The sequence below is a fragment of the Cervus canadensis genome, chromosome 7, assembly GCF_019320065.1.
Source record: "Cervus canadensis isolate Bull #8, Minnesota chromosome 7, ASM1932006v1, whole genome shotgun sequence".
Taxonomy (NCBI): Eukaryota; Metazoa; Chordata; class Mammalia; order Artiodactyla; family Cervidae; genus Cervus; species Cervus canadensis.
The window spans coordinates 18058825-18072519 of record NC_057392.1 but is presented as its reverse complement, the minus strand read 5'-3'; the positions used below and the strand labels follow the sequence as shown (position 1 = coordinate 18072519).

Here is a 13695-nt window from a genome sequence, read left to right as displayed (position 1 = left end):
GAACAAAATAGCAGTAAGTACATATCTGCCAATAATTACTTTAAATGTGAATGGACTAATGCTCTAATCAAAAGGTATACAGTGGCTGATTGGATTTAAAAAAAATAAACTCACATATATGCTGCCAACAAGAGACTCACTTCAAATCTAAAGACACACACAAAGTTCGGGGATGGAAACAGGTATTTGGTCAAATGGAAACAAAAAGAAGATTGGTGTAGCAATACTTGTATCAGAAATGCAGATTTTAAAACAAAGACTTTAACAAAATACAGGAAAGAATATTACATGATGATAAAGGGATCAATCTGAAAGGAAACTATAGGAAGGGTAATTTCTATGCGTCCAACATAGAAATATTTAAATAAAGAAAATACTGGCAGATGTATTGGGACATATTGACAGCAACACAATTATAGACGCAGATTTTAATGTCCCATTTACATCAATGAACAGATCATTCAAAAAGAAAATCAGTAAGGAAGCATTTACTGAGTGAAACTTTAGACAAAAAGGACAAGAAAGATTAATCAATTCCTGATGCCCATTTCCAGTCAAATTCAATCCCAGCTGCAGGCAACTACAATCTGTTCTCTGTCTGTATAGATTTGTGTTTTCTGTGTGTTTTGTATAAATCAAATTTGGTGATATGTGGCTTTGCATCTGGCTTCTTTCATTTAGCCTAATGTTTTGAGGTCCATCCCTGTTGTAACATGTTCATTCATATAGTAACATGTAGTAACATGCATCTTTTGTATTGCTGATTACTATGTATGTATATTCACATTTTGCTTATACAGCTACTAAACAATGGTCCTATTGTTTAATATGAACTATTTCAACTTTTTGACTCCTATGAAAAATCCTGCTATGAACATTTGTGAAAAAGTGTTTGAGTGAACATGGGTTTTCCTTTGTCTAGGGTGGATTCTTACAGTGGAGCTTTTGAGCCTTGTGATGAACTGAAGTTTAGCATTTTACAAAACTGCCAAGTGTTTTCCAAAGTGGTTGCCCCATTTTACTTTCAAGTCAACAATTCATGAAAGTTCTACTTTCTTCTCCACATCCTCACAAGCACTTGCTGCCATGGGGGTCTTTATTATAGGCATCCAGTAAGTGTGATACTCTCACCTGGAAAATCCCATGGACGGAGGAGCCTGGTAGACTGCAGTCCATGGGATCGCTAAGAGCACAACTCAGTGACTTCACTTTCACTTTTCATTTTCATGCATTGGAGAAGGAAATGGCAACCCACTCCAGTGTTCTTGCCTGGAGAATCCCAGGGACGGGGGAGCCTGGTGGGCTGCCGTCTATGGGGTCTCACAGAGTCGGACACGACTGAAATGACTTAGCAGCAGCAGCAGTAAGTGTGAAGTAGTAGCTCACCACGGTTTTAATTTGCATTGCCCTAGTGCCTGGGCTTCCCAGGTGGCTCTGTGGCAAAGAATTCATGTGCCAGTGCAGGAGACACATGTTCGATCCTTGGGTGGAGAAGAACCGCTGGAGAAGAAAATGGCAATCCACTCTAGTATTCTTGCCTGGGAAATCCCATGGACAGAGGAAACTGGTGGACTACAAGCCATGGGATCCCAAAAGAATTAGATACAACTTAGAAACTAAACAACAACAGCAATTGTAGTGGCTAACAGTACTGAACATCTTTCCATGTGCTTATCAGTCATCTGTACATCTTCTTTGGTGATATGTCAGCTTCAGCCTTTTGAAAATTCTGAGGGAGAGGAATGTATATGAATAGGGCTTTCTTTCTGTTCATACATATGCATGTGTGTGTGTGTGTGTGTGTGTGTGTGCATATATGGCCTTCCCTGGTGGTTCATTTCAGTTCAGTCGCTCAGCTGTGTCAGACTCTTTGCAACCCCATGAACTGCAGCACACCAGGCTTCCCTGTCCATCACCAACTCCTGGAGCCTCCTCAAACTCATGTTCATCGCGTTGGTGATGCCATCGAACCATCTCATCCTCTGTCATCCCCTTCTCCTCCCACCTTCAATCTTTCCCAGCATCACAGTCTTTTCCAATGAGTCGGTTCTTCGCATCAGGTGGCTGGTGGCTCAGATAGTAAAGAAGCTGCCTGCAATGCAAGAGACCCGGGTTTGATCCCTGGGTCGAAAGATCCCCTGGAGAAGGGAATGGCAATTCACTCCAGTATTATTACCTGGCGAATTCCATGGACAGAGGAATCTTAAGGATGTATTAATAGTTGAAATTATACATAAAATTTGAATTATATATGAGGTCCTATGATTCTGAGTGACACTTTAACTCCTTCACTGCATCTAAGAATTTTTTCCTTTGCTTTTGCAGACCCAGCGAACTCAGCCCCATCCATACTGGATGGGTTTGATCACCGCAAAGCCATGGCAGGGCAGCGTGTGGAGCTACCTTGCAAAGCGCTTGGGCACCCTGAGCCAGATTACCGCTGGCTGAAGGACAACATGCCCCTGGAACTCTCTGGAAGGTTCCAGAAGACCATGACAGGGCTGCTTATTGAGAACACACGTCCCTCAGACTCAGGCAGCTATGTGTGTGAAGTGTCCAACAGATATGGAACTGCTAAGGTGATAGGCCGCCTGTACGTGAAACGTAAGTTGGATGGTAACTGGCAGTGGTGATGCTGTCTGCCAATGGTGGAGCTCTTGTTACAAGTTACCCCCTGGCTTTCTCTGTAGCTCCCATGAATCCTCACTCCATTTTAGCCCATTTCACAGATGAGGAAATCAAGTCTTCAAATGCTGGAGGTTACTCCTTGGAAGGAAAGTTATGACCAACCTAGACAGCATATTGAAAAGCAGAGACGTTACTTTGTCAACAAAGGCCCATCTAGTCAAGGCTATGGTTTTTCCAGTGGTCATGTATGGATGTGAGATTTGGACTGTGAAGAAAGCTGAGTGCCGAAGAATTGATGCTTTTGAATTGTGGTGTTGGAGAAGACTCTTGAGAGTCCCTTGAACTGCAAGGAGATCCAGCCAGTCCATCCTAAAGGAGATCAGTCCTGGGTGTTAATTGGAAGGACTGATATTGAATCTGAAACTCCAATACTTTGGCCACCTGATGCGAAGAACTGACTCACTGGAAAAGACCCTGATTCTGGGAAAGATGCAGGGCAGGAGAAGAAGGGGACGAGAGAGGATGAGATGGTTGGATGGCATCAGTGACTCAATGGACATGGGTTTGGGTGATCTCTGGGAGTTGGTGATGGACAGGGAGGCTTGACATGCTGCAGTTCATGGGTTCACAAAGAGTTGGACACGACTGAGCAACTGAACTGAACTAACACAGTTGGAGAGTCTGGGGCCACAGTATCCAGCTCCAAGATAACATTACCTAGCTGTTGAATTCAGAATGGCCCACCTGTCTGCAAATCAATGGAGAGAGATAAGCAAGCTGGTGCTGTCAGCACAGGCAATGGTGATCAGATCAAAGGAGTCGCCCTTGGCCAGTTGCCAGATTCTGCTTTACGTTTCTAAATGGGGCTGTTATCACCTCTCTACAGGGCTGAATCTAGAGCAGTAATTATCCGAAAATTGGACTTGGATTCAAAATTAGAGATAATTTAGTCCAAGTATGGTGACTATAGCTTCCCTAGGGGTCAGTGGTAAAAAAAGTGAAGTGAAAGTCGCTCAGTCATGTCTGACTCCTTGTGATCTCTTGGACTACACAGTCCATGGAATTCTCCAGGCCAGAATACTGGAGTGGGTAGCCTTTCCCTTCTCCAGGGGATCTTCCCAACCAAGGGATTGAACCCAGGTCTCCCACATTGCAAGTAGATTCTTTACCAGCTGAGCCACCAGGGAAGTCCCAGTAGTAAAAAAAAAAAAAAAACAAAAAAACCCACCTGCAGTGCAGGAGAAGGCATTCTATCCCTGAGTTGGGAATATCCCTTGGAGAAGGAAATGGCAACCCACTCCAGTATTCCTGCCTGGGAAATCCCATGGACAGAGAAGTCTGGTGAGCTACAGTCCATGCAGTCACAAAGAATCAGACACAACTGAAGAACTAAACAACAACAGCATGATGGATACATCTCATCTCTAACTGATCTGGAATGACCAATGTGAGGAAGATGATGAGAAGGAAGCTGAAGGCAGACACAGAGGAAGAAGGGATGTGATTGCAAGGGCACGCTCTCTAATCTAGTTATAAAGCTTTAATTTTACTCATGCACAAACCAAATCAAACTGATTTTACTCAATATCACAGGACCAGAAATGAGTGGTAGAACTTTGGTCAAAATACATGGCTATTAGTTGCCAGTAGGATAATATATATATTTGTATACATAAAAATTTGATGAATTGAACAAACTGAGTATGAGTCTGGCATTTAACAGGGAGGCATTTTCTTATCCTGGCTTTTTTCCAGTCTTATGCCTGTTTATGGAACTGCCTCTTCAATGTCACTATGGATGTAGATGGCTTTAGCACAATACCAGCCCAAGTGAGTCCATTTGAAGCAAATATCCCAAAGATTGCCTGGAATCAGCTGTCCAGACTGAGTCCTGCAAATGTCATTTGAATGTGCTTAGGCTGATTTTCACTAGAAATGGAGGATAATGTCTGCACAATTATATTTCTGTGACTGAAGTGCCTTGTCGATGAAACAATGAAACATTGGACAACTACTGAGAATTACTCCAATGGGAGGTTCAAAATCACTTTTTGTGGCTCCTCAGTTTCTGCTGAATAAAATTTATATATTAAGATAGTGGTGAAAGCATGTCAGGAAAACCTGTAAGGTCACATTTCCCATTGTTTTGCTTCAAAAAAGCCTACTTCCTGTGAAATCTAACTTCCTTCCCCCTACAAGCAGTTCCTTCCCTAAAAGTGCAAGCCATGCTGCTCCCTCCACATGGAAGAGGATTTTCAAATACTTGAATGTCTAAAACTCCCCATATTTCTAAGCCTAATGCAATGCCTTATTCCCCAGACATTCCCCACTCCCCTCCTGTTTTCTGCTCAAGGCTCAGAATAGTTTATTGCTTTCTCTGTAAAGACATTTATCATTGTTGACATTGTAAATGACCCTGATGCTGGGAAACATTGAGGGTAGGAGGAGAAGGGGATAACAGAAGATGAGATGGTTGGATGGCATCACCGACTCAATGCACATGAGTTTCAGCACACTCTGGGAGGTAGTGAAGGACAGGGAAACCAGGTGTGTTGCATTTCATGGGGTTGCAAAGTGTTGGACATGACTGGGCAACAGAACAACAGTAACACATTGTAAAAGATATCTGTTCAGTTCAGGTCAGTCACTCAGTCGTGTCCGACTCTTTGTGACTGCAGGAATTACAGCATGCCAGGCCTCCCTGTCCATTACCAACTCCCGGAGCTTACTCAAACTCATGTCCATCGAGTCGGTGACGCCATCCAGCCATCTCATCCTCTGTCGTCCCCTTCTCCTCCTGTCCCCTATCCCTCCCAGGATCAGGGTCTTTTCCAATGAGTCAACTCTTCTCATGAGGTGGGCAAAGTATTGGAGTTTCAGCTTCAGCATCAGTCCTTCCAATGAACACCCAGGACTGATCTCCTTTAGGATGGATGGTTGGATCTTCTTGCAGTTCAAGGGACTCTCAAGAGTCTTCTCCAACACCACAGTTCAAAAGCATCAATTCTTCGGTGCTCAGCTTTCTTCACTGTCCAACTCTCACATCCATACATGATCACTGAAAAAACCATAGCCTTGACTAGACAGATCTTTGTTGGAAAAGCAATATCTCTGATTTTTAATATGCTATCTAGGTTGGTCATAACTTGCCTTCCAAGGAGTAAGCATCTTTTAATTTCATGGCTGAAATCACCATCTGCAGTGATTTTGGAGCCCAAGAAAATAGTTTGACACTGTTTCCACTGTTTCCCCATCTATTTCCCATGAAGTGATGGGACCAGATGTCATGATCTTAGTTTTCTGAATGTTGACCTTTAAGCCAACTTTTTCACTCTCCTCTTTTACTTTCATCAAGAGGCTTTGTAGTTACTCTTCACTTTCTGCCATAAGGGTGGTGTCATCTGCATATCTGAGGTTATTGATATTTCTCCCAGCAATCTTGATTGCAGCTTGTGCTTCTTCCAGCCCAGGATTTCTCATGATGTACTCTGCATATAAGTTAAATAAGCAGGGTGACAATATACAGCCTTGACGTACACTTTTTCCTATTTGGAACCAGTCTGTTGTTCTGTGTTCAGTTCTAGCTGTTGCTTCCTGACCTGCATACAGGTTTCTCAAGAGACAGGTCAGGTGGTCTGGTATTCCCATCTCTTTCAGAATTTTCCACAGTTTATTGTGTTCCCCACAGTCAAAGGCTTTGGCATAGTCAATAAAGCAGAAATAGATGTTTTTTTGGAACTGTCTTGCTTTTTTGTAGATCCAGCGGATGTTGGCAATTTGATCTCTGGTTCCTCTGCCTTTCCTAAAACTAGCTTGAACATCTGGAAGTTCATGGTTCACGTATTGCTGACACCTGGCTTGGAGAATTTTGAGCATTACTTTACTAGCATGTGAGATGAGTGCAATTGTGCGGTATTTTGAGCATTCTTTGGCATTGCCTTTCTTTGGGATTGGAATGAAAACTGACCTTTTCCAGTCCTGTCGCCACTGCTGAGTTTTCCAAATGTGCTGGCATATTGAGTGCATCACATTCACAGCATCATCTTTTAGGATTTGAAATAGCTCAACTGGAATTCCGCCACCTTCACTAGCTTTGTTCATAGTGATGCTTTCTAAGGTCCACTTGACTTCACATTCCAGGATGTCTGGCTCTAGGTGAGTGATCACACCATCGTGATTATCTGGTCTTAATTATGAATATGTTTGTTTTCCTGTTTGTATCTGTCAGCTTTGTCTGGAAAAGTTCCAGGTATGCCTCTGACATGCCCATCCTCCCTTCTGACTGGTCCTTAGTTTGGTCTCTCTTTTCCAAGTGGAAATGATGCTCTTGGAAATTCAGAATGTTCTCTTCTTCCCCCCCCCACCTCTCTCTTTTGTTTTCTAGTTTCAAATTCCTCCCCTCTGAAAACAGCCCTGAATTTGCAGGATCAGCCTCAGCCTCCTTGGGTGTCAGATAATATTTCCCAATTTTATATCAGATGCCTAGCAGGAGTATCCCAAACTGCTCTCCACCATCTCTGGCATGTAAATGGCTCTGTTATCCTAGACTCCTTCCACCCTCAAACCATCCAAATGCAAGCTTTAAGCCCCAGATCCTCTTTGAGACTTCCCTTTCTAGATCTAATTCCTGCTGAGTCTTAGAGATTGTATCTCAAGGTCTTTCTCAGCTGTGCTCCCCACCTCCACCCTGTCCTAATTTGAGTTTTAATTGAGTCACAGCTAGACATCTGCAATGCCTCCTTGCTGACCAATTTTCCCACTATCATTTGTGCAACACAATACAATCAGTCAATTCTCCTAAAAATATGCTTGCTCTATTACTCACTGGCTAAAAATTCTAGAAAGCTTTCTTTAGTTCCCTCTGTTGCTATTGTTGTTCAGTTGCCAAGTCGTGTCTGACTCTTCATGACCCCATGGACTATAGCATGCCAGGTTGCCCTGTCCCCACCATCTCCAGGAGTTTGCCGAAGTTCATGTCCATTGAATTAGTGAGGCCATCCAACCATCTCATCCTTTGTTGCCCTTTTCTCCTACTGCCTTCAGTTCCCTCTGGTTTGATGCAAAATCTTGAGGTCTACTATTGGACCCTTTGGGTTACCATCTTTATTCTCGTATTTTTCTTACGCATCTAAAAGACTGAACTCTTTAAAGACTTCACAATGTGGTGACTGATAGGTCAGTAATAACTGAGGCAAACAACTGATATCTGCCATTTATTTGTGTGGATTTCATTAAATTCATATCTCTGAATAACCTTTTCTTCTTCTGTAAAGTGGAGATAACATGAAATTTGCAGGACTGTGGGGAGACTGACTTAACTAAGGTAACTTTATGGAACACGCTAGTTGTACCACAAGTGTCTTTCATTTTCATCTTCACTTATGAGTTTAATGCCATTCTTGGCATATAAATGCTCAACAAATGCTTATGGCGTTGAACTGGGTTCATTCATTGTTGAATGAAAACATAAAAAGTCATGGATGAGAGTTACCACCTTGTCCAAAGCAGTTTGCCTCATTTTAAAGAAATAAAAAACCTTTCTCCTGGTCACACATTCTATAGCAACCTGCTTCCTTGTTCCACGGCCCTGTGCTGTTGGCCCTGGTTAAGCCACATGGAGGATATGAGTGAGTTTGTGTGTGTAAGACTAGCCCGGAGGAAGCCCATCTGTGCCACGTTGGGATGAGGCAGATAGATTTAAATATTCAACATATCGATCCTTGTTGGCTCCGCACATTGCCGTTCTTACTCTTAGTGGGTTAATACTCACATTTACTGAGAAAGGAATCTGACCAACACCAGTCTATCTGCCATACAGTAAAAGAAGGCAAGAAAAAAAGAAAAAAAAAAAAAAGCCAACAGCAATGAGGGTGTTCCCAAACAAAATGAAATAGCACTGAAATAAAAACATACAGAATGTGGCCTTTTGTTTTTAAGGTTCCTTTTTAACAATTGTTGCAATGTCATTCCACACAAAGGCATTAGAAACCTATAGTCTTAACATGAAGCTCACAACTGAATATTTCAACAGAAGAGCTGTATACATTGTCATTTACATGGTAAACTAGCTAACTGTTAAAAAGATGTTCTTTCTCAATCCCTCTCTGCCTTAACTCTGGGAGTATTACAGAGTATTAATGTATTTAGTATTAATGTAATCAGTATTACAGGCCTATGTAGTGCTATTTACAAGTACCAAATTAAGACCGTGTTGTTGTTCAGTTGCTCAGTTGTGTCCAACTCTTTGCAAGCCCCTATGCTGTAGCATGCCAGGTCTTCTTGTCTTTCACTATCTCCCAGAGTTTGCTCAAACTCTTTTCCATTGAGTCAATGATGCCATCCAGCCATCTCATCCTCTGTTACCCCCTTCTCCTCCTGCCCTCAATCTTTCCCAGCATCAGGGTCTTCCCTAATAAGTTGGCTGTTCACATCAGGCGGCCAAAGTATTGGAGCTTCAACTTCAGCATCAGTTCTTCCAGTGAATATTCAGTGTTGATTTCCTTGCAGTCCAAGAGACTCTCAAGAGTCTCCTCCAGCACCACAGTTTGAAAGCATTGATTCTTTGGTGCTCGGCCTTCTTTATGGTCCAACTCTCACATTGGTAAGTGACTGCTGGAAAAACCATAGCTTTGACTATATGGACTTTCGTCGACAAAGTGATGTCTCTGCTTTTTAATTTGCTGTCTAGGTTTGTCAGAGCTTTTCTTCCAAGGAGCAACTGTCCTTTGCTTTCATGTCTGCAGTCACCATCCAAGCAAGTACAAAATTAAGACTGTTTAACTCACATAAATCCCATTAACTTAACAGTTCAATTGAATATCTTTGACTATTTAGTCCTCTGTAAGAAGGAAAAACCTACCTTGACATATTGTCAAATGGCCAAAAATGCTTGTGAAGATACATTTGCCTTGTCAAAAGTCCATCATGTTGAAATATTCTCTACATGTGTGATGTTTTTACCGTCTTTTTTTCTCTTCCCCGAAACTCCAGAGCCACTGAAAGCTACCATCAGCCCCAGGAAAGTTAAAAGCAGTGTGGGCAGCCAGGTTTCCTTGTCCTGCAGTGTGACTGGAAGTGAGGACCAGGAACTCTCCTGGTACCGAAATGGTGAAATACTCAACCCTGGAAAAAATGTGAGGATCACAGGGATCAACCACGAAAACCTTATAATGGATCACATGGTCCGAAGTGACGGGGGAGCCTACCAGTGCTTTGTGCGCAAGGACAGGCTGTCCGCTCAAGACTTTGTGCAGGTGGTCCTTGAAGGTCAGTGGGCCTCGTTATGGGGTTCAGCCGAAAAAAAGAACCCAAACCCAGAGCACTCAAAAGCCAGAGCAAATGGTGAAGCAGAGCTCATAACTCAGTTTTAAGATTCCTATCTGATCAGCTAGTAACTCTCCTCTAGTTTCCTAGCTCAGTTGGGCAAATAAAAGATTAATTTCTGATGAAATGAACATTATTTCTAGTAGAAGTAACATAAATAACGTGGTTTAACATAAAGTCAAGTAACATAAATGTTGCTCACTCAGTGTAACAAGTAACTTTAGTTACTTGTCAAGATGTGGACCAAGATGTGGACTTGAGACTGATGGTTCAGTGGATGATCCATTGTCCTCTTGACCAGGGTTTCTCAGGGGCACTTGGTTTGGTGAGCTGCTGTATGCACTGTAAGAGGCTGAGTGGAGTCTCACCTCTATCTGCTAAATGCTCGCAGTGCATCCCTCCAGTTATGACAAACAAGTGTCCTTTGGGGGAGCAAAATAGCCCCCCCTCAAAGGTGATAAGCACAACCTTGGATGCAACACTTAGAGCAACATTTCAACGTAGTGTTTTGTGGAGTGTAAAAATGGCACCTGGGTTGTAGAGTTAACCCAATTTGGGTCCAGAGAGTCACAGATTTAGGTGAATGAATGTGTTATCATAATGAGTTTTAGGCTTTTTTTAAACTGCCTACTGCTTACTTACATCTTCAAGCTTATCAATCAGCCAGGGAAAGACACTGTCCAGGACACATTCAAGCAAGAGACATGTTTATCACTAGATAATTGAACTAGCTTTTATCTGTAAATTTGCATATCTTGTTGGAAATTGTGCCTTTATATATGATTTAAAATTCATCTGTTATCAACTGATTAAAATAACTACATGACTTTCATATAGCCTAAAGCAGGGGAAAAGAAAATCCATTTAATATGAAAATAAGTTTAAATATCTCTTGATGCTAAGAGGCTATTTCTCTTATTACTTTTTTAACCTTAGTTAATTTTTAAGAAGAAACAGGCTTAGGATGACATTCTTATTTTTATTCAAGCAGTTCCTTGAAGACAGTGAGCATTTTAAAGCACAGGTGAAATTAGCTGAAGGCACGGTACTCATATTAAAAGCCTGATGCTGTGTTTCACATAATAATTAAGTGTAGAAAGTAATCAATTTTCACAGAGCCAGTTTACTAATGGTGATGCCCTGTAGTCCTCACATAGTCACTATTTTTAGATTCTTTGTAGAAAAGGGAGAGATTACCTGTCTAGGCCTTGTTACCTTGGCAACCACCTCGTGTGACCAAGAAAACCTAAGGAGTGTATTGATAATCCATAATAATGTCAAAAGAGGTGAAGTTATCAGAGAGTGACAGCAAGAAAGATTTCAAAGACACTCCAGTCTCACTGGGAAAATAATGTCTGCTTTCATCTCCAAAAAAGCCTGTCGCTTGAATAAAAAGAGGGGTGAGAGGAGCCCACTGAGCCCACTCACGGATTTATTTGTTGCCTGTCAGTTTCTGTTCAGGACAAGAAGCTTCACTTTATTTATTTATTTTTTTCATCTGCGATATGACAGTGCTAATGTTGCCAAAGAGAGCAGAAATGGACAAACACATACCCAGTAACTGCCTTAAGATAGTGTCTAACTAGACTCTTGTAATGATGTAACATCCTGTAACAGCTATGGATTAACAGATTATAAAAACTCACAATACTATCAACTAAGAATGGCCACTGATATAATGTAGAATTTTGGAATATTTCCTATGAGGACAAAGAAACAGGAAAGGAAGTTTAAAGAAACTGGAACTAATAATTATAGGTTCAAGATCAGACCAGAACACCTAGAAAATGGAATCATAAAAAAGAAGAACAGGTCTTATTTTTTGGAAATTATGGAGTAGCGTGTATCAGACTAACCTGCGAGAAGATGAAAATAATGAACTTTGGGGAAAGCAAAATAGTTTACAGACCCTGCGGAAATACCCAAAAGCAGGCAGAAAGAATTTGACCCTTGAAAGAAGGGGGAAATATCAGTCATTTTCTACACAAATATCACATTTCTCCTGAGGATATTTTCCAGTGCTAATGGGATGGGGCTTCACAGCTGGTACTAGTGATAAAGAATCTTCCTGCCAACACAGGAGACATAAGAGACAAGGGTTCGATCCCTGGGTTGGGAAGATCCCCTGGAGAAGGAAATGGCAACCCACTTAAGTATTCTTGCCTGGAGAATCCCATGGACAGAGGACCCTGGCAGGCTATGATCCATAGAGTTGCAAAGAATTAGACATGATTGAGCACACATACACAGTCTTAATGAGATTGAAATGAATTTTTTTAATTTATTGTTTTAAACCCCATCGATATACATGACTACATCTATCAAAAATAGTCTTTAAAAGTTAAAGCCAAATAAAGATATTTTCAATAAACAAAAGCTTGTGAAGAGCATGATGCCAGAAGTCCTGCATGCTAAGAAACAGTAAATGAAACCATTCATGATGAAGAAAATGACCTGAAGTGGAAACTCAGATAGAAATAAAGTACATGAAAAATGACAAATATGTTAGTAGCCATTTAGCAAAATTGTTTTCTCATTTAATTTTCCTAAATAGCAATTGACAAATTATAACATTACATCACTGTATTATAGTTTTTAGCATACATAAAATTACACAAAGGACAGAATATAAATTAAATTTTTGAGATTATCTGTTGCAAGTTTCCTCCATTTTACCTGAATAATTGTAATTTTAACTTCTCATAGTTGATTAAAACTATAAAATGTGCATATACACACTCATATTAATGTAATATAATGAAAATAAAAAGACAAATATGAAATGAGAGAAAATACTTAGTATATATGTTTATATATATATATACATATGTCTGACAAACATTATGTGTAATTTAATCTGACCTGAAAGTGAAAGTGTTGGTCGCTCAGTTGTGTCCAAATCTTTGCGATCCCATGGACTCTGTAGCCTGTCAGGCTCCTCTGCCCGTAGGATTTTCCAGGCAAGAATACTGGAGTGGGTTGCCATTTCATTCTCCAAGGGATCTTCCCAACCCAGGGATCGAACTCGGGTTTCCTTCATTGCAGGCAGACTCTTTACTGTCTGAGCCCCGAGGGATGTAATCTGACCTATATACATGTAAAAGTAAATTTGTACTGACTTGTATATATGTATGTATATTCATCATATTCGGTTTGTATGTATATGTTATACATATACATGTATTCAGTAGACGTAAAGAACTGCTACCAATCAATACCAAAGAAAAATAGTGTAACATAAAAATGGAAAAAAAGATTTGAACAGACATTTCATGAATGGAAATACACAAACAGCCAATAAACACACAGAAAAACAATAGTACTTCCATAGCATTTGTCAAAGAATGCAAAATCTGTATCTAATCACAAGGAAATATCAAACTGGGTTTGAACAACTGGCTACAAAGTAATTCTTCAAAAATGTCAAAGTCAAGAAGCTGAGTAGAAACTGAAGAATGTTACAGATTAAAAGAGACTAATGAGACACTGCAAATAAATGTAAGGTATGATAATGGTTGGACTGGGGAAAAATAGCTGTAAGGGACATAACTGGTCAATGGACAGACTCTGCATTAGACAATATTACAGTTTCAAAGTTGCAGCTCCTAATTTTACTAACTGTACTCTGGTTATGACAGAGTACATGTAGGGCACACAAACATGAGTTTGAAGCCAAGAGCAGGCTGAAGTAATGCATGGTGATAGAAATCAGAAGAGTGCATGTGGTGGGTAGAGACTGCTTGA

The 13695-nt window shown here is 40.9% G+C and overlaps 1 protein-coding gene across 1 annotated transcript in view; it reads left to right on the top strand.

Moving 5' to 3' along the window:
• Positions 1-13695, top strand: part of DSCAM (DS cell adhesion molecule) — an 806431-nt gene that overhangs the window by 497398 nt on the left and 295338 nt on the right. Inside the window, exons 5-6 of the mRNA XM_043474457.1 lie at positions 2326-2604; positions 9619-9894. Of these exons, the coding sequence (XP_043330392.1) occupies positions 2326-2604; positions 9619-9894 (555 nt within the window). The remainder of the gene's footprint in view (positions 1-2325; positions 2605-9618; positions 9895-13695) is intronic.